This window comes from Tinamus guttatus, unplaced genomic scaffold (assembly GCF_059628265.1).
Source record: "Tinamus guttatus ecotype Peru unplaced genomic scaffold, ASM5962826v1 Tinamus_guttatus_pri_ptg000384l, whole genome shotgun sequence".
Classification (NCBI taxonomy): Eukaryota; Metazoa; Chordata; class Aves; order Tinamiformes; family Tinamidae; genus Tinamus; species Tinamus guttatus.
Genome location: NW_028288918.1, coordinates 2,760,795 through 2,782,833, shown reverse-complemented (window position 1 = coordinate 2,782,833; position 22,039 = coordinate 2,760,795). Strand labels below are relative to the sequence as shown.

At 37.6% G+C, this 22,039-nt stretch overlaps 1 protein-coding gene across 15 annotated transcripts in view; it reads left to right on the top strand.

The window, feature by feature from the left end:
• Window positions 1-22,039, top strand: part of KDM6A (lysine demethylase 6A) — a 142,695-nt gene that overhangs the window by 70,145 nt on the left and 50,511 nt on the right. For 8 of the 15 annotated variants that reach the window (XM_088530684.1, XM_088530679.1, XM_088530681.1 and 5 more), the window contains exons 6-9: window positions 6,097-6,217; window positions 15,482-15,536; window positions 18,305-18,339; window positions 21,487-21,580. In XM_088530684.1, coding sequence (XP_088386810.1) covers window positions 6,097-6,217; window positions 15,482-15,536; window positions 18,305-18,339; window positions 21,487-21,580 — 305 coding nt within the window. Of the gene's footprint in view, window positions 1-6,096; window positions 6,218-15,481; window positions 15,537-18,304; window positions 18,340-20,201; window positions 20,268-21,486; window positions 21,581-22,039 lie in introns of all 15 variants that reach the window. The other 7 variants (XM_088530683.1, XM_088530672.1, XM_088530671.1 and 4 more) reach the window with 1 other exon arrangement.

Sequence of the window (22,039 nt, the reverse complement as noted above, 5' to 3'; positions counted from 1 at the left end):
TCTGAGACTTGTGTGCCATTCATTGTTATTCAGCATTATACACTTCTCTGCATAATATAAAGAAACATGACAGTGTTAACTTACTAAATCTTAACTGACCCATAGTTTGTGTTTCTGTTTGATTATTCACATATGAACAAAGAGTACTAGGCATATATAGAAGTGTTGCAATAATGCAATCAGACCAAAGCTATTATGTGCAATTATTGTAGTAAGATGCAAAATAGAGGATTAGCTCTAAAAATTGTATGGAGCATAGTGAACAAGGTTGCATAGATCTTAGGTTTCAATGCTCTGTGTTTTTATACCATTTATCATCAAACAATGAGAAGGGATGTCTGAGTTTCCATGTTGTTCCATTTCTCAAGTACGGTCAAACACAAGTAGGGTAGTAAAGGCAGTCTCACAACTTGCATAATGACAGTTCTTTCATATCCAGCTGAAAGTATCTTTATATTGCATTTATTTCAGGATTATTAACTGTAATAACAAAAGGTGCTTATATTACTAGCCTTTATAGTTCTGAATTTAGGTACAAAAGACATGGTATGCAGAATAGATACAGCAACATGAATGCTGTTGCTCTGAGAAAGGCAGTAGTTGTTGGTTTGGTTAGTATGGTTTATTTCAGCAATAATGTACTGCGTAACAGATTGAGACCAAATAATCAATCAGAGATGAAGTACCAAATTTGGAAATAGAACTATTGTTCCTATTTGGAGAATGTTTAAGTCCAAGAGACAAATCCCTGAACCGGTCTATCCATATGTCTTCTCCCCGCAGGAGCTCCTTAGTTGTCTGCTAGATTCAGTAATTGTATCAAGAATTTCAGCAGTTCAAAGGTGTCCCTTCATTTCTGTGTAACAGCTAAAATGCATCTATGTGCTGGGATGCCAAATTCCCTCATATACTCGGATGGGATTTCTGAACCTGAGTGATCTGCCATCTGCTCATGGTGGTGAGTCCCACCAAGATAAAAGTGGTGCCCAGACTCTACAAGTGGGTCCTCAGAGCGGCTCTGATACCTGCTTCGCATCCCAGTGCTCCAGCTCTGGTGCTCCAAGGCCAGTCTGACGGGTTTTCAGTGCTTGCTGCTGTCACAAATTGCTGGGCTGTGTGTCCGAGAGACACGGCCTTCTTGAAAAAGACCTTAGAGGATGCTGAGTTTAAGGTTGCACTTACCACATCATTTAGCGTGACCCCATCTGCAGGACGCAGTCTTGAAAAAAATCCAGAGAGTAATGCGAGAGGTGATGCAGGCCCCATCGCAGCTAAGAATGGAGCCTGTCTGCGTGAGAAAATCTACCACAGCTATTGGGTACCTCCACAGCGCTCTTCACCAAGTCAAAAGCCCTCCTGCCATTCACTCCATGACACTGTTTCTGCTTCTGACTTTGATAAGTGATCTCACAGCTGGCCACTGCTGTTTGCAATCCTGAGTCCTGGCACTTCTGTAAGCTGGGGTGACCTACGAGATGTCCAAAACTCACTGCCAACTCGGAGACGGCCTTATGCCTGTCACGCTGGACTGCTTACCTGAGCCGAAAGAGGCTGGTCCCTCTCTTGCTTCACTCCAGGTTTTCCGAGTTTTGTTTTCTTGGGTCTCCCCCTGCCCTGAAAAAGAAGTTCTGCTGTTTTCACAGTTACGCTGAAACTGTAGAGTGGATATTGGAAGTAACTGTTAAAGCACCCGGGTCTACAGTGGAAATGCAGACTGTTTTCAGCAGTCTCGTGGGCCAGCCGTCAGTGTGGGATGACTTGTTCATTTACCCAAAAATGTTTTATGGTGGCTGCTGCTTGGCTGTGAGTCTAGGAGAGTTTTGTGCATTTGAGGGTTGATTTTTCCTATTCTTTGCTTCTCTTCTCTCTCTCTCTCTCTCTATATATATATATATATTTTTTCTTTTTTAGAGGTAGTATATTACTAAAATATTGATTTGTCCTATGTTTTTCTCTAGTGTGGTCTCTGAAACATAACTCAACTAGGAAATAAATTTGTCCATGTTCTCTCAGCTCTGCATCCTTTCACCTTAGCCGCCTTATTACACTTCTCATGTTAAGGGGGATTTTTATTTTTGTATCAATGGGACCAGATCTTTCAGATGCTTTCTCAAGCTGGTGTCAGAGTGGGCAGATCTACGGAAGGAAGCACTTCCATGCTATGACTGCCCACGTGGGCAGGGGGTGCATAGGAATGCAGACCTTGTAGCTGGGACCTCCTTTCATCTATGGGCACCCTCCACTCTCTGCTGGGCTCCTGCCCCCGGTGCTGTGTGTGCACTGCAGGCCTCCGGGTCTGCAGTGTGTGGAGGCCTCTGTGGTGTGTGAGATGTTGGCGTGAAGGGCTCTGGGATTTGCCTAACTGCCGGTGGTGTTGTCTTGGAAATTGGGCTTTGGAAACACTCGCTTTGGGAAATCCAAGAGGGGTCTCAAATGAGAGAAGGGAGAGAGCTGCCTTAGCAGCAGCTTGGCCCATATCCGTTTGCTTTCGCTGTCCCTTTAGATGGCATGATATTATGACAGCTAAGGAAGACAGAGTTTAAACGTGTGCTCTGCAGATGCGGTTTAGTCAAAAGTACCGCAAGTTTTTGCATGCCTGAATCTATATATACATATATATATAGTATGTTTTTTTAAAATGAGAATGTATGTATAGACTATGCATATGGTAATTAACCATTAACCAAGCCATAATTAATATTCATTATTAATATGGGATTATGGAATTATGTATTGAGCACATTCTTTGATTTGAAAAATTCCTTGATTTGAAAAATACCTGCTAATACTGCAAAAACACAGTAGGCAACATCTTGAGCATTTTGCTAGTGCTAGTTTTGGGTTGCAGCTGTTACGGTACTAAGGACAGAGGAGTTGTATCTAAAGACTGAAAGTATTTCATAAAATTGCAGGGTCATTGCTGCTATTGGTATATATTTTTCAAATAATCAAACTATACTGATGACTTTCAGGTATAAATTTGCCCACTATGTCATCATGTCATTTTCATTAGTTATATTTGGAACAGGTAGTCATAAAATTTAAAGACAATGAAGAATTAAAAAAAAAAAAAGTTTAACTCCGACAGCCTCAATTAAATTTTCTGATATATTAAAATAATATTCTATTTTTTTTGTTAGTTGGCTCATTCTGATTTTAATGTATTTTGTTTAATGTGGTTAACTTTTGCATAAAGTGATGCTGTTTTGTTATACTCTGTTATTCTGTCCAAAGCTGATTTGATTTAGAGCTTATCTAGGTAAAATTTTCAAATAGGCAAAGTCTGATGAGTTTGCTAAATGTATAAGATAATCATCTATTAATTATTGTTCATCTCCTTTTTTCACCTTCATAGTGGTAGCTGTTATTATACAAATGAGTAGGTGGAAAAAGAGTTGCAATATCGATATTGGAAATCTTGATTTGTAGATGGTAGATGAATGTAACTTTTCCCAGAAGACAAGCTCAGAGGTACTTCACCTATTGTGCAGTGTCTGTTTTCTAGTCCTGTTTATACCTGTCTTATAGTGTTTGATAGCTTGTCCTGCCTGCTGGTGCAAACCCTCCCTTTTTGGGGAAAAAAACCCAAAAGATGTTACTGTTCAGATTATTTATAAAATGCTGCTGATTCTATCATTTGCACTACCCTTAAAATATTTTTCCTTTAATTTACTTATAATTCTTTCATTGTTATTATGGCATCCAAGGATACAGAACTTAAGATGCAAGCAAGGCACTCATCCAGGAGTTTCCTTCTGTTTTGAGTGCTCGTGGCTTCATTCTTAAATGTAAATCCATCAAGTGTTAGACACTGGAAGATAGTTCTCGGTGGAGATAGTTTCACTAGAGTCTCCAGCAGGGCTTCACAGCTAAATCAGTGCTCCCTGCCTATGCTCCTTTGAATTCTTTATCATTCGAGGATATAGTATTTTTAAAGCATGTCTGCCTTTGCTCCCGACACCATAAGGTTATGAGTGAGCGCATGTAGCTGAAATTTACTGCTAGAATGTTATTATCTGGCTGATAGCGCGGTAATGCCAAGTAATCTCTGAAAGGGTACAAAGATGTTTTGTTGACAGATTGACATATTTTCCAAGTGTCTGCAAAGCAGGTTGAAAAGCGCACCATTATTTCCTGTGGAGATTTTGTCTAGGGGAATTACGTCTTGTCCCGTCCATTTTCTTTCTTCTTTGACATTTAGAGCTTGTCTTCATTAGAATTTACCCTGGGTTATAGTATTGTCTCAAAGGCACATGATTACTGGTATTCTTAAATATGGCTTTATGATACACAAGGGTGAATGGTTTTGTCATGTCATCGGTATAACCCTAAACCCTAATATAGTATCTTTGAACAGGGTGCAAGTAATGGAATACAAAATGCTACTGGCTTATATGTTGAGGAACGTATGAGAGATAAAACCCTAATCGAAACAAAAAATACCGTTACACAATAATAATAACGTACGGCATAGGACCACAACTTAGAATGGTAATACAGTGTACAGATATTGTCAAGCCAGAATTCAAAGGTCAGTTCAGTCTTTGTCCTTCCAATTTAAACAGCATTTGTGTAAATGAAGCTGAGCAGACTGTTGTGAAAAGTGGAGTGCTGTTTGTTAAGATTTTAGTGTAGGTCTTGAGGCATGAAATTTATCACCACCCATGCAATTCCAAGGATATTTGAAGACATAGCTTAAAAGAAAACAGAAAAAAAAACCCAAAAACTACTTAGCCAATGCTTAGGTGAGGTTACATAAGTAGTAATAAAACGGCTACTTTTGTGCCTTGCCTATTAATTCTTCCTTGTGTAATCAGACAAGTAGGATATCAAGTGGGCAAGGCCTATCCTTGAAAGTCTTAGTTCTGCAGTTAAAATTTGATGTCATCTTAAGGCCGTCTGTTAAGTTGGATTTAAACAAGTTAGACGATGCTTTAGATATATAAACGGTTTTGTTGCATTGTGTAGAGACCATTATGTCACTGACATATTTTGACACCCAAAATGAGATGGGATAGTGTAAATATTTTAGATTGGAAATGTGTTCAGTGAGGGATTTAATAATGACCCACTTTTACATTTTATGAATAAGAAAGGCAAGGAAAAATATTTACTGAATTTCTCAGTGCAACCTAGCTAGCTTGAACTTAGCTAGAGTGTAGAAGTGAGATGAATTTGCCTAAACAGTGGATGCTTCTGGGCACTGTCTGTGTTGCACCATAGTGGGTACAATTCCCCGTCCAGTCCTTGCTGTCACCTGGCAGCTCTGTGTAGATCTTAGGCATTGCTTAGGATGTGCCAAATGGCACTTGCACCCCTGCTTTAGTTAATTGAATCTTACCCTTTAGACTGACTGACTGACTTCTGTCATTGTATGAGCAATACTGTGCATGAAAATCTTTCCAACAAGCCATTTGATTTCCTCTACGAATCTAAATCTGGAGAGGATTTAAAGATAAGCAAATATAATCAGATCCTTTGTCAGCTATCCTGGGAATACGAAAAGCAAGCTAGAGTGAGAGAAGGAGGTGGGGGGCTTTCATGTGTGTATGTTCCTGAAGGCAGTTAGGTGACTGGAAAGAAAAGGACTAATAAATGGTATTTGAGTGCCCAGACGATGGTAGAGGAATGAAGTTGAAAGCAGAGATAGTGGGTACAGTGGGAAGGTGTGTGTTATCTTTCCTTCTAGGCCTGCAGTTCTGCCCCAGCTTTCACGTGGCTTTGATTCGTCTGGATTCAAAGGCAGTTGGTTGTGACATGAGTGATCATCGTATGCAGTATTATTCTAAAGTTCTACTCAGTTAGTTACTGATACTCTGCAATAATAGATATATTACTGTATTACAGATAGTAAATAATTTCTGTAAATGAATGGAAATGATGAGGCTTTCAAATATGTTAGGATGTGTGGAATACAAAGTATACCAAATTCTCAAAGATTCAAAGCAATGAAGCAAAAACATTGCATTTAAGTGGTTATATTGATGTGTTCTTCTGTTTAAAAAAAGATTGGATTCAATTTATGCAAGCCATAAATAATACTGGTTATAAAGTAATACTTCGATAAAAAATATTTTTCATCTTTTTGTTTTTCAGGGCAATTAAAGCATTTCAGGAGGCGCTTTATGTTGATCCCAGCTTTTGTCGAGCCAAGGAAATTCATTTGCGACTTGGGCTTATGTTCAAAGTAAACACAGACTATGAGTCTAGTTTAAAGGTAGGTTTGTGAAGTTTTACATTGAATTTAGCATTTATTCTAAGTTGTGTTGCATTTCAAAACTGCAAGAAATGTGCAAGTGTATACAAGTCAAATTTGACTTGTTTGGAAATAAAAAGAACTTCAGAATGAAGTATCTTAGCAAAGCAACAGAATAAGAATAGGGTTGGCGGTGTGTTGGGTCGGCACCTTCAGAAATTCAGAAAAACCTAACGAAATTACAGACTCTACTATGAGCAGAAGGAGATGGAGAATAGCACTTCATAGGCTGTCATTAAAACGGTGCAATAAGGAAGCTAAGGAAGTACAGAAGGTCCATGTAAAAAAAGAAGACATAAATTAGCAGCTTGAATTTCCAGATGCTCTTTCTCTGTCTTCCAGATTCACTATTATCCACTGATAATTCATAACAATTTCTAAAAATAGAAAGCTTTTATGTAAAATGGTGTGTTTTCATCAAATTTATTTATTGTTTCTTCTTTTCTAGCAATTATTTTATTTATTTATTTATGTCCGGATTTGAGAGTCAGCTTGTTAAGATAGCAGTTTCTGTCTAACCAGTTAGAAATGGTTTTATTAATATGGTTTATGTCCATATAACATTTCTGCTCTCCCTCCACTCACTTCGATTCCTTATTCCATCCTCATTTTCTCTCCTTCTTTCTTCCTCATTCTGTATCATGGTCTCTAAATTTAGATATACATGTCTTGAGGGGGGGAAAAAAAGAGGCTTTCTCTAAAGGAGTTTCATGTGCGTTCAGCAGGATAGGGATTTTTCAAGTATGATTATTTTCAATGCATTTCTGCATGTTAGGCTCTTCTAAAGCTGTTGAAAAATTTAGAATTTTAGATTTCAGGAATCTTGGAGAGTGGCTTCTTGTTTGTGGAAAATTCCTTTACTGGAGCTTGTATTTGAGAAGCAATTAAAATTACACTGACAGAGATAGAGTGTTAATTTCAACTCTTTTCAGTCTTTGTAGTATAGGCTAGTATTTCTCTTATCAGACTTTAGTTTTTTGTGCAGAGTGTTATGTGTCTTCCTCCGGAGGCAGATGAATTTGGAAAGTTTGATAAGAAAGGATAACAGTGTGTAGGAATTAGGAAGGATTTGGTGCAATGAATAGCAAAAGAGAGGGAGGATTGCAGAGCTAGATCATCTTGTTGGGAGAGGGATTATGTGCAAGGTCAGATGGTCCTGTTTCCTTATATGTTTGGAATAGATGTTGTATTGACTTCTGTGATACATTGCAAATAAAAAGAGTACTGAGGAAATCTTTATTTATTACTTTAAATGGAATTTTAAGGGCAAAATAGAAGAATACATTTACAAAGAGATATGCAAGTTTTGTAATTGAGTGGTAGGAAGAGCTGCATTTCATTTTTTAACAGAAGATATTAATTGAGAGATAAACTCTTAATGCTGTGCCATAGAATACGTTATTTTGTCACTGAATCGAGTATTAAAAGAGCTGTGATGGGAATCCATTCTAAATCATTTACTCTGATCTTCACAGCTTTACAAAATAGGAAGATCACAGATTACAAGGATTTCTGGTGTACCCAATTTGTGTTTTTAATACACAAGTAAAACTGCAGAAAAAGCAGCAAAGATCTAAAAACATTTTAAAAAAGAGAGAAAGGAACTTTTTGTTATGCAAAAGTATCATGCTTTCAAGTCCAAGGTGATTTAGTAATTTGGAAAAGCAAATACCAATAACAAAAACAACTGATCCTGGGGCAGAGCAAAGATCCCCAAAGGGATTATGCAATAACCGTGGAGTTGGGTTTGCCTTCAGGGTAGTTTCACGTTGTTCTTACGTGAATGCAACTTCAGGCTGTTGCCGACAGGAAGTCTCATTTTCCGCCTCCAGTGCTGATTGCAGTGTTCTGTACCCTGCTTTGCACTGGATTTAGTGACTGTCCATTTGCAGACCGAGGTGAATCAGAAGTGTGAACCAGCTCAACCTGGGATGGCATGACTGCTAGATCCAATGCAAAATACATGGCAGAGGATAGTGAATGGAAAAGAGAGGAGAGCTTATCCCCTTGTGATGCAAAAAAGTAAAACTGCACTCTGGAATTTGAAATTGAGACACCTGATTTACAGTTTCCTTTTAGCTTCCTTTGCTATGAAGACAGCAGTCTTTAAACAGAGAATTGGTTTCAAGCAGTGAGCAGAAAGAAGGAAAGAAACCTAGTAGGGTGATCTAGTGGATCTGCAGTAGTTTCTGCTGTTTGCATTGGGTATTTAATGCAGAGGTCTGACCCTGATTTACTTCATTCTATATAGAAAGAAATCAGTAGGTACCAACTGAGAGGTAGAAATGTCAGCAGAATAAAAAGCCAATCTGATTCTTCTCTGAGAAGGTCTAAAAAAACTTCAGCCAAGACTCTGTGACACTGTAAGAGGCCAGTCAGAAAATAAATCTTTAGTGAAGAGAATAAAATGGCATGGTGGTGGTTATGTACAAGAGTGAGCAGTAAAAATGAGAAAGAGATGATGAAAGAGTGGGAAAGGCTGTTTCCTCAAAATGCCTTAACCAAGTGGGAAGGGAAGTTGGATTGACGTGACATGATACTGTTCGTAAAAGAAAGAGGAGTAACCACAAGTAATAAAAAGTCACAGTTGGCTTAATGTGCCCTATTTGTCCTTGTGGAGCTTGGTAAAAGAATTCAGGATTTGAGAGATGGTTGTGAGTTACCGAGTCCAGCTTGCTGAAGGCCGGCCTTGAAGACTAAGAGTTTTTTGGGGCCCTGTATTGTTATAACTCATGGACCGGTTTGAGCTTCCCTTTTGCCGCTGAGGCAGAAAATGGATATAGTTTTCCATCTAACACTATTCTGTCTGTCTTGTGTTTCACAAACTGCCCTCATGTTGCATGAATGTACTTTGAAAAATTGTAATATTTTCGATAGTATTTAAACATTCATGTAACATCTTTGATGGCTAATAATAAACCACTGCCAACACATGAGTCAATAAGAATCGTGAGACAAATGGAGTAGGATGGGAGTCTGAAGGTCATATCTTCCATGTTTTTTCACAATTATAGACCATTAACATAAATCGTCCATATTTTATGTAAGCAATTTAAGCAGTAAATTAATTTGTACTATTTTAAGATGTTGATGATCATGATAATTATTAGAGTGCTGTTGAACAAGCATAAAACAATCTCTTTAACATTTTTTCAAAAATCAATTACTTCTTTTGAATATTTTTAACATTGCTGCAGTTAAGATTAGCAAATTACTGTTACAGCTCATATCTATTCCAGTAGACTCCCTGTCATTTTCTTATACCCATGGACTTTAGCAAAACTCCAGGGTGTTGAAATTTTCTTGGTCTTTAGACTTGCGTTAAGATGTGGGAGCAGAGGAGCAGCCTTTTTGGTGGAAATACTCCTGCCGTGACCTGGCAGTTAGGGCGGTTAGGGTGATACATGAGGAGTAAACTTTCACCATTCATCAAAAAGGTGCAATTAATTCCAAAGACAAATGGTGATGTTTTTTGGGGGAAAAAAAACATTTTATTAACAGATTATTAGAGCAGAAAAATACTGTTAAGGTTTATCTCACAATCTTAACCATTCCCCACTTTATTACATGTCCTAGCTGCCCCCTTGCTAGGTGCTTGTAAAACCACGTTTGATTGTATTAGCTGTGGGGGTGTTGATGCCTTGATAATATGGAAGGACAATAAAAGCAAGATCTCTAAGAGCAGCATGCATCTTATTAGTCTGACTAGTGTAACTGGAAAAACTGTCCAGACTTTGAGCACAAACAGCCTTTTTTTCGGATATATGTTGCTGCCTTATCCTAGCCATTTTCCTATTTATCCAATAAATTTATTTCAATGTATGAGACTCTTTTTTTGCATGTGTCTGTCGGATCCTGTATAAAGTATTTGTGAATCTTGACCAATTTTTAGCAAATAGGCCATAGTTAAAATGGTTTTAAAGAGAAGTTTCTGTAACATACACATTGCCCCAGAACCATTTATTTGCACTCCATGAGCTAAGAGCAAGGGGAGATCTGCTTGATTCGGTCAGCGGCGGAATACAGAATACAGACCGGGTCCCAGGAGTGGTTTGTAAGACAGGATGGATTCTCATCAAGGCAGCTGCCCCGTCAAGAGGCGCCTGGTTGCGCCTCGGGCAGCCCCGATGCCCCTTGTGCCTCAGGCAAGCTGAACACAGAGCTCGCTGGAGCTGTGTGTGTGGCATGGCAATAGTGAGGCTCAAAAGTGAAGCTGAGGAGCCAAGGACCCTTACAGCTCTAGTACTGTTTATTTGATAAGTGGGGTTACATTGGAAGTCACATCTCTTGGAAAGCAGTCTGGTACTCGTTGTGTTCGGCTGTGCTGAAGTCGTCCTGAAAAGTTTCTGAGTGTAAGTCTCTGTACTATGGTATCTTCCTTTGTTTGCTGATAGATTACTTCCGGAGAAAACATCTTAGTTTTCATTTTTATTAGAACAATTGGTAGCACTGAGGAATAATATGTGATAAAATGGTTTATTTTATTATTTTTAATAGGTGGTCAGTAGGGGCCCTGGACATGAGCAGCTTATTCTGTAGCAAATCGTGTGTGTTGTGTTTTGGGAATCTTGTTTGTTTGTTCGTTTGCTTTTTAAGTACCTGAACAGTGACAGAACTTTTAGAAAACTCGTAGCTAATTTCTTCTGTTTTCAAGTACCTACTTATCAATAGAAACATTGATACTGTCTTTCAGAAGTTCTGCCTCCTTATATATAAAGTAGCCATTTTAATAGTTCGCTTTAGGCACCTATGCTTTGCACTTTGCCATGCATTTAGATATAATTCTGGAGTTTTATACCTAAGCAGTGACAAAACCCTTGGAAGAACCAAAACTTGTATTCAGATATTTATCTATCTATAGAAACATGGATACCGTCTTTCACTTTCAGAAGCCTTCTTCTGAAATTTTCCCTTCATATCTCCTTATTTATATACAAGTAGTTATCCTAGCAGTTTGCTTTAGGCCTATGCTTTGATTATTGCTCATAAATTATGAATTTGATATATTTCTATTTTTTAAGTTATTTTCCTGAAGATTATCCTTTGTTGGTTACATTAAGACATACTCCTTACATTAGAATGATAACAAAGACTCCTAAAGAATTAGTTTATCACTTCTTTTGGTCTTGGGAAAATATGCATGAATTAAATAATTACAAAACATAAAAAACAATCAAAAAACCCACTACTACAGTACCTTAAAGTACCTATTTATAATCAGATGCTTTTCCATCACTTATCCAATTCTGTTGGTTATACATGTATATCTATATTTATGAAGATATTTGTAGCTGCCTTGAGGTAATGTAAGTGAATGTGTAGTTGTTTAAACATATTCACTACTGAGAAAAAGAATATAAAGATTTTTTCAATTAAAACTACATTCATGAGAACGAAAGTTGTGGTTTTTCAAATTTTGTTTCACAGCCTAGTTTACTTCACAAATTCATTTTTAAGTTTGGACATGTTAATGAGAATTGAAATCTTCTGTATCCATTTTAATCATTAAAGAAAAAATGAAATAGCTGAAGTATATATAATTTTGAAAAGCTTTGATTTTATAATCTTTCTATGTCTCACTTTATCTCCGTAACTGTATCAAAAACCATCCTTTGGGCTGTAATGTAAGAACAGCTGAATTGTGCTGTTGTGCAGACAACGATGCAACATACAGCCAAAGTCAGAGGTATTTTTAATTAGGGAAAAAAAAAAGGCAAAACAAACAGAACAGAGGACTTCAACTGTTGTAATGTGACTATTTGAGATATGTAACACTTCATCTAAAGTACATTTTGTGGAAAAGCTTTTAAAAAAATGTAAGAGGATGGAAAACAGCTGAGAATTAAATTGCTCACTGAGGCCTTGCTGTTTGTATATGTGTACCATAGAAAGAAACATGCAGGAAATTAAAAGCAAACAAACAAACAAACCCCCCGTTTTTTAATGCAGTATGATACTGGGTAATTAAATTGCACTAGAGTTACTAGTACAACTTGTTTTTACAGTAGACATCATGTCTGGTCTACAGGCTCTTACTTCGTTTTGCTTGTTTTCCCTTTTAGTCATTCTGCCATTTTCCAATGAAAGAAAAACCTTATTTTTTAAGTGTCATAATTACCAAGGGGAGTAAAAACTAAAATTGGACCAAGATTCTGCCTGGTATTTTGGAGCGTTTGAAAGAAAAGAGCAAACCAACTAGGGAGCAATGGTTGACTGCAAGGCCCAGCGTTGAAGCTCATTGGTTTGCATGCTGGTGCCCTAGTCTTTGAGAGGTCTCTTCAACAGCCACTTCCATTTCGAGGCTTGTGAGGCGCACGCGTGGCGCAGCATGGCCTCTCGCACGTGCTCCACGCAAATCCACCTCAAAGGTCCGGTTAGCTGAGGTGAATCGGGAAGAGCCTGGGGTGAGGAGGCAGGAGCCGGGTGGGCCGCGCGTCCTCGCCAGCCCCTCGCCCGCAGGCCGCGCGCGCAAGGCCCCGGCCCCCTTCCCCGGCAGTGGCGGTGACCCCAGCGCTGGGCTCAGCCCTGTGGGCCAGAGAAGCCCCCTCCAACGGCGTTTCCCTGATCACCATGGAGCCTGCTGCCCTCGTGGTGAGTCCCGGGGAGCTGTCGAGCTGGGGGTGAGGGCTCACGCGCTTCCTAAAGAAATGCCGGAGCGACCGTCGCTGGACTTGCTAGCGTCGTCCCAGAGAGGAGGCAGGTTTAGGGCCCCTGTTTGTGAAGCCTCAGGCTCTGATGTGAGCAGAACCATAATGGGACGCCTTGGGCTGAGATGTCAAGGTGACTTCTTGTGTTAGTCACTTATTCTTTAAATTAAATATAGGCCTACTTGCTTTGTCTGTTTTAAAGGCTGTGTGAATTGAAAGAACTAATGCGTCAGGAGAATTGGTGTTTAAGTCTAGTGGTGAAAACAGGCTGTTTAGGTTTCTTAGGCCCGTGTCAGACTGCTTTTATTTTGCTGCTAAACTTCCTGCTCTCTGCTATGTTTGCATGCAACCCACTGTACTTCAGAGGCTTGGAAAGGGCACCTTAGAAATTGTTTCCGCAATCAGAGGCAAGTCAAGGACTCCAGAGGAGACAAAACAGGCTTCAGATAATTGTGCTGGTGCAGAGTGCTGCAAATCAAGGTATATTATGACTTCAGCTGCAGCTCTTGAGGAGAGGCTGTTACTTTTTAGCATTCAGCACACTGCCTTCTAGGTAAATCCTCTTACCCGGGATTTGAATTTCTATAGACCGCTGTCTGCCTTGAGGTATTGTGTGTCGGCTCTGAACTGCAGCGGCCTCTCCTGCATAATAACCATTTCACACAGCAGTAGCCAGCTTCAGTACCGCAATGTCTGCAAGAGGTGCAGATGTTGCTGGCTGCCTCTGATGCAGACCTGGGAGTCGGAAATTATTACTGTTTTTTTTCCTATTATTTTTTGGTGCTGATAATTTTGACTAGCGGACCGGCTTTGGGCTGATGAGTTTTATGTGCTAAGATGCATGCTTTTTTTTGGTCTGTTTTTGAATACTTGACAGGGAGCTATGTGTTATTTGGCTAGCTATAGGTGTAGGGTTGTTCATTTGTATGTGTGCTTGAAAATATCTGCTTGCCTTTTTTTTTTTTTTTTTTTCCTGTGTTGTTTTGCCTTAATTGTTCAGTGCAAACAGGTTATTTTTCTGTAGTTTATTTATTAGCTCTGGATTTTTCATTGCTGTGCTATTTGTAGCTTAGTAAGCAATACAGTCAGGTATTTATTACATTGAAAGAAAATAATTGTGTGGATTTTGAGATGTGAATGTCAAGTGTTGTGGTAGCAGTAAGAATTTAAATTATTTTAGTAGGCATTGGTGAGAATATTTAAGCTTTTTTTACTGTGCAGCGCTGATGTTACTGGTATATTTAAATATGAAAATGGTTGGCTTTGTGTATGTAGTTGTCTACTTTCTCTCAGTGAGTTTCACTGTAATAACCTTTCCGGAATGCTGCTGCAGAACCATTATTAAGCATTTCTCTTTAGATCTGCTTATTTTGTATAATATCATTGCGAGGTGAGAGCAGATCTTTTCCTTTCTGCTTTATCTAGTCATATTAATTGTTAATGACAGAGCAAGGTGAGAGGTCCGGTGGAAGAAGGATTTGGAACAGTAAACTCGATATTTACAGGCCAGAATATGAAAGTCAGCACTCCTTTTTTTTTTTTTTTTTTTTTTTTTTTTTTTCTTGTCGGGAAAAATACTATATAAAGTAGATGGTTTTATTTTTATTCAGTCCTCTTTTTTTAAGTTGCCTGCTAAGCATTGCTATGGTAACAGACTAAAGGATGCCTCTGAGAAACACAACCTGCACTGCATTGTAAGTGAGGGGAGGTCTTAAGCTCTGTCGTCGCTGCTGACCACTAGAAAAGGGAACAGACAAGGCAGAGAAATGAGCTAATATATTTATAAATGATTGTTTAATGTTTGATCTAAAGTTAGAAGTTATTTTATGAGTAATACACTTGTGAATTCTTTGTTTTCTGTGCTCTCTTTGGGAATGTTACTGCTAAAATGTGCGTTAAAATTTGTAAATTTGGATTGTATGCCTCAAACTGCTAATGGATATGAATAGTACTTTAATTTTGTAATATTTTTTCTCTAATATATGTTTATTTAGAAATTCAGTGGTCTATTAAACCCTTCTTGTAAGTTTTTGAGATGTCTGTTATGTGGAGATGCTATAAATAAGGTACTGTTCGGACCTTGAGTAAAGTTCTGTAGCATCTTTGTATGCAGCAGCTTTGCAGGTATCAAAGGGGCGCTGCATGCATCGATCATGAGGAATCTTCTCCTCCTTCTCCTCCCCCCATATTAATAAGGGCGCCTGGTGCCGCCACTGGCATCTTGAGCAGAGGCAGGTTCCAAACTGCCATTTTGGTGCTAACAAGATAGGATATGCTAAGACATCAGTAGCTTTGGGGAGTTAGGAGCCTTTGGGAACTATTTTGTTGAGACCTGTAATTATTAACTATTTATTAACTATTCTACTTACTGTCTCTTAAGTTCTAGTACTCCTAGAGTACTCCTAGAACTGCTAGAGTACTCTAGTACTCTAGGCCTGATACGCTATTGAATTAATATGCTAATCCAAGTTGTGTGCTGTATTGAAAAGGGCAGAGGCTCCTGAGCTTATTTGGCTGTTCTTTTTGACACAAGTCATTGCTTTTTCAAACTGAAAATATCTTCTTTTTTTCCCCCCAGCATTTTCAGTTAGCTTTGATCGACTGCAATCCCTGCACTTTGTCTAACGCTGAAAGTAAGTAGTTTACATGTGTTTTTGTCTTTTGTTTTTGGCCGATCGCCCAGTGGGATTATGGATTGTTCTAGTAAATGGAATAAGTAAAAACTAGAATTGTGGCAAATATTTACAGCTTTGTTTATTTGTTTATAAGTGCACTGTTTGTGCACTTGGCATGCATTTAGTAATCATTGCAAACAATAGCAATCACTTTAAAACTTTGGAATCTTGATAATCTCTTATTCTTCAGTGATTATTTTAATGCCAATTAAATTTAAATTTCTAAAATTCAACATCAATCTCTGTTTTGCAATTGAAATAAAAAATTAGGATATAATTTGATTCTTTATTTTGTTAATTGCTATCTATATACTAGTTTGTATTTAGATACATTAATCTTAGTGTAGTAGGATCTGCCGTTTGCTGTATATGCTGAAGGCTGTTGCGGACCATTCTGTGAGTGTTTACTTGTGGCTAGGCCTCAGGGGAACTACATGCAAAAGTAAAGCTATATTCCTGCATATTCTGGAGACTAAGGTCTCCAGTTTCTTAAATAAAAAGAATTAAAAACTAGGCTGTTGTGAGGGAAGTTATTCCCTCACTTTTTATGGTACTTTCCACTGCATTTGGCATTGAGCTGAAGTTAACCTCATAAGAGTAACTTCAGAAGCATTAGATAAAAGTGTTTAAAAGCATTTTTCTACGTTTCCAGTTTGAGGGTAGGTGGAATTGTCATTGTCCTATCACTAAGGATAAATAAAGTGAGAGGTTTTATGTATATGGGTAAAACTGCTGGCTACATCAGTATTGAGGAGCCAGCTGTGTTCTGAAGTCCTCTCCAAAGTTATGTCACTTGTCAGGAGCATCTGCAGGTAATTGTGTAAAGTCATTTGCAAAATACTTACTAAGTCAATATGCTTTTATTGTTTCTTACAAGACTTGATTCTTTATTGTATTTCATATTACTTCTGACTATTTTTTTTATCAATTTTTGTCATCTCTGCATTTTTGCAAGATTTTCCTCGCTCTTCCCTCCATTCTCCCCTCCTCCAGCTCTGTGCAGAGCCCCGCACGTGGAGCTTTGCTCCGTAGCCACAGGCGCAGTGCTGCCAACCCCAACCCAGTGGATTAAGTGCTGTCACATAAAAGATGGAGACCATTTTAATCCCTTTGCATTTCTGAACTAGGCACGGTGGGCAACAGATTTACAGTGCCTCTCTTCCAAGCAGAATTTTTGGAGTACTCAGTATGTCTTCTTATTATTTAGGCAATTTCTTATGTGACATCTTTAATTTCTTTCCACTGTATGGCATGGCTTTCTTTTATAGCTCATCACTGAAGGGGTTTGCCACTGGGAAAAAAAAAAAGATTTTTAGATAATGAACTCCCCAAAACAAAAGCAGAGGTTTTTCTTTCATCTGTGTGGAGTGATGAGGTGGTAAATATACTGGGTGTGTAATGTGCCCTTTAGCAAGGAATACAAAAAGTTTATTAAAATTTTAGATTGTGTGTTTCTTTAGGATCTGGTTTCTGAGGTGCCGTAAAGTACCTCCTTTATAGGAAAGGACAAAACATTTAACAAAGAAGTCTTTCAAAACATTTAACAAAGAGGTCTTTTCCCTTCCCTAGTGACACAGGGAGAGAGCCTGGACCTCTGAAGTATCTGTATAAACTTCTGTGTTAGGGTGTGCAACAGCTCTGAGAGAAAGAAATTAGTATTTGAGTTGGCTTCTAATCAAGATTAAAAATAGCCTAGCTCAGAAACTGTTGTTTGCCTATTCACAGACCTCAAGGACTTCACTTAAGTCTGCATCAAAGGATTTTTCCCCCCTCTTCTTGAAATGAGAGTAAAGATGACATTCATCTCAAGGAGCTTTAGCCCTAGCACACAGCTGATCTTCCGAGCTGGCAGTTCTTAAACACTTCAGAACTTTTACTCTTTAATTTCCTTCTCCTTCCTGTAGGCCTCACATGTGTGAGGTCTTCTCACATGTGTAGACCTACTTTCTGACTGCATATTCTGATTTCCCTTTCCAAAAAATGTTCTTAGTTCCACAAGTTAGCAAGGTTTGGTAGTGCTGCTCTGCACATCTGTGTAATTAGTATGAGGTATTAGGACGTTCTGCAGCAAGGGTCAGAATACCACCTGTAATTAACACTTCAAGTTTGTGTTTAACTGAGAAAAGAGAGTGTCCCCCCAAAAAGCAGGAAAAAAGGAAAGAAGATCTAAATTTAAACCCTGTGTAATACTTGTAGCGCCCAATGTATAGATTTCTGTTGTATAAGTCCCCTCTAACCCTATCCCTTGGCAATTGAAAGATTTTTTTATTTTTCTAGCTTGGTTATGTACAAAAAATGCTCTCTTTATTCTGTCTTCACACATCTTTGCAGAAAGAGATTGTATTGCAAAGTTTCCAAAAATTTTAGTGGACTCTTACTTTCAGAATACGAATAAAACCTGTAGACTTCTTTTTTTACAATATCTCTTTACAGTCTTAACACTTTGCTAGGATACATATTCATTTTCACAGAGTCACAGAATGGTTGAGGTTGGAGCGGACCTCTAGAGATCATCTGGTCCAACCAACTATTAAGCATAAAATACTGTTTTTTTTTTTTTCATTTGTTTGTTTCTGAATGCGTCTCTTTGCTTTTGCAAAGTGTTATTTATCTTGGTTTTGCATTGCTCAATTTGAAACATTCTTTTATTCTTGCTTGAAAAATTGTGTTGTCACTGCTGATGTCTGTTTACTATGATTAATAATTTTTATTTCCCATTCTTACAGTTCAGTTTCACATTGCCCACTTATATGAAATCCAGGTAAGCTCTGAGCGCATTTCCAAGACTGGTCATGTTTCTAACTGTGTGGTGTAGTCAGACTATGTAATTCAGCTGATTAGAGATGCTTTCGTGAGTGGAAGTTAGCCTTCAGTGTAGAATTGATAAGGAAGCTTGATTTATTATGGTTCAGTTCCAGATATCATGCATGTGGACTGTCACGCTCTTTGGGGAACTTACGGAACACTTACTGAGGGTCCAGGTTAAAAATTAAAACTAAGTAGCTACTGAAGAAACTATTATATGTTTGTAATTTGACTGATGGCATATGATGTACACTGTACACTCTTCATCATGTTTATAAGTATAATGACTGAGGAAGAGATGTGACATGAAAACAAAAAATCTCTTAAATAAAACAGATGACAAATCTTTACACTTTTCAGTCAATTGAAAAGCAGCAGATAAAGCAGCAGATAAAGTAAATGCTGTTTTTTGATGGTAACAAATAAAATGACAAATAAATGAGTAGTTGTGCATATATAAATGGAAGTCATAAATTTGATGAACAAACTATTTTCTTTTGAGTGCCCTTGTTTTGAGTGCCATTTCAGTAAGCTGCAGACAGTAGCAAGACAAGAATTCCCCATCCCAAAACACCAGGACGAAACTTCATGGACTGTTGTGGTTCTGTAACACATTACAAAGACTTTTTATTTGGAGGCCATCCAGATTGCATCTTGAGAATTGGAGCACATCTGAGAAGTTCATATAACAAAGCATCCCTGACACGTTAGCTCTTTTGATCTACTAGAGTAAAATAGAAGGCTGAAAATACCAGGTCACCATGGCAGGTGCTTTATATAATTGCATGGTCAATGTCACTTTTGTTTAACCTAAGCTAAACGATATAATTGGCATTCGTAGGAATGGTGGCTTTATTTTAACACAAGTCAGGGGCAAAAAAGTTGAAGTGCATATTCTAGCAAGTCCTAGTTTGTCTTGCAGTTCTGGTTAAGGGCTGTGTGCTTTTCTGGGATTTGAGAAACTGAGATATCGGGTAGGCCGCAAAGGGTCTTAACTTGATTCTGAATCATGGCACAGTGAAGAGATGATTTTGTGGGGAGAGTTGGTTTCTTTTCAAGGACACAGGGCTACCATTTCCTCTGTGTATCTGCTCTTGGCTATTGAAGTAAAAAATAAAATAATTCACTCTTCATTTATCTACCTTCCCAGTACTGAAGGTTAAACGATGGGTTTCCAGCCTCTGAACAACAGAGCACAGTGGTGCTAAGAGCTAGTGCTGTTTTTTCCAGGTGTTTAAAAACAGGTTTTTGTACTTCATCTGTAGCAGTGCCTGGCTCTGTAGCCTTTTAGGATACTAGTGTCTACAGTTTCAAAAGAAAGAGAGCTCTTAGAATTTTTTCCCCATTTCTAGGATCCTTTATACTGCAGTCGAGCACAAAGGGAAATGTATTCCCATCTTCGAAATTAAAATATCTAAATAAAAATATAAGCAAATGTTAGACATTTTTCTGCATTATTTGAAGGCAGATGTGTAGACGGATCTCTAAAGGGTAACTAATACAACAAAGAACAGAAGTAAAAATGGTTCTAGATCTGGAAAAAGTGCCTTAATTCAGCTGGTCGTTCTGAATCTCTGCCAGTACGTAAATGCCTTTCTCAAAGCAGGGATGTTAGGCGCTAGTACTTCCTATTTTACATCCAGATGGCTGTCCCTGCTCTCATGCTATGGTCTGAACTTGTGTTCAGGTGCTTGTCCTTCAGAGTCATTAACTATGGAGTTTGGTCCCAATGCTAAATTGAAAAAAAAAAATCCTGATTGTTTTTATTTTGCAAGACATGGATATTTTATTCATTTATACTCTTTGTTTTCTTACTAGTTGTCTGCATTTCATGAACACCAGTTTAAAACCTTTTCTACCAACTTCCCCTTGTTCCATTTCAAAGTATGTAATTGCTGCTTTAATTTTTCTTCCTGATTAGAATGAGGTTTTAAAATCAACACAGTTATCATTTGGGATTGTGGGATCCAAAGAACCTAATGTGTTTTTAACTTCTATTATTTATACTGATTACATTTTTCTTCCCAATTGTCCCCCTTAAAGTAACAGTAAACAGTACAATGTACTTTTGGTATAAGTAAATGTCAGTAAATTGTGATCATTTGCTTTTAGGTGGCCCCATTTTTTTCAGTACACTTTTTATCTGTGTGTCAGAATGGGGTCTAAAAATTAAATTATCTGAAAGCATGTTTTGCTTGAAAAATGTGTAGAATTTTTAGAAACTCTCAAAAATATTTACTACTACTATCACCTTTTTTTTGCATTCTGGACTTCTGGAAAAATAAGAACAGAAGAATTAGGTGTTTAAAATAGATTTATTGATAAACAAATATTGTTAGAGTAATGTGAAGATAAACAAATTTGATATTCTTCCAAAAAATCATCTATCAAGAATCCCCTACTATATACAGACCATCTCATACTGTTCCAGAAGTCAATACAGATCCTGATCCCAACCCAGAAAAGATGTATTTATGGATTTATAGTGAATGATCAAGTGAACATTTCCATACTTCAGGCACAGGCAGATTTAAAATAATAGGATAGCGTTTCTTCATTCTTTAGGCAAAGTCCATGATATATTTTCTGCATTGTGCTCCATATGATGGTCTTTTTACCAGGACAAATACTTCTTTAATTACAGAAAAGACAGTTCGAGTGCTGAAGACTTTTAAAAAGAAGGGGAAAGGCAAAAATGTTCTAGTCAGCAGTTATTAATAACTTTCATTTCTGTTTGGAAATTACTAGGCGTTTATGTGTAGGCTTTTTTTCAGATGTAGCCTCATGTTTGAGCATTCTCCTTAAAAGCAAAGTATTCATTTTAGTCTAAGAAGCATAATGCAAGTAAGAGAACTGACCAAATTTAATCACTTGCCAATTTCCCTTTATGTATTCAATTTATACTAAATACTATATTTCATTAAAGTTATTTACTAGCTTATATATACATTACTCATTAAAGCTTTCATATGCACTGTATGCAAAAAAAAAAGTTCTATTTTTTGTCAGTATGTTTGTGTGCTGTCAGTGCTGTGAAATCATTGCTATTGATGATCTATTGTAAGCTTTATGATTAATCCATTTACTTTTTTTCCTTTTGCAGAGAAAGTATCACTCTGCAAAGGAAGCTTATGAACAACTTTTGCAGATCGAAAACCTTCCTGCACAAGTAAAAGCAACTGTCTTACAGCAGTTAGGTATGTAAAATCAAGCTTTTTTTTTTTTCTGTGTATTCTTTTTCCATCTTTTTATTTATTTATTTATTAAGCTCCATTTCCGGTGTGAGTCATAGTTATTAAATATCATATATGAGATTTTCACTCACAATAGAATGTCTAACAGTAAATAGTTCAGTAAATAACAGAGGAGAAGAAGTTTTTAATTAAACTTAATGAATTTTAAAAGCGTTGGACATGATGTACAGAGTGTTGGTCGGTGGAAGGGGAGGGTTTTTTTTTTTTTTTTTTTTGTCTTTTTAGAGAAAAGGCAGCACTTAGAATTCTGTTTTCTCTTTTCTGCTTGTCAAAACATCCCCCTGGATAGCTGGGCTAAATACAGGAAAACACATTTTTCTATTGTAGAGTAGAAGAAAACTGCATGTGAAAAATTTGCCTTTAATTTCTCGTAGCTGTAGTATTTAATGAAAATACACTTGT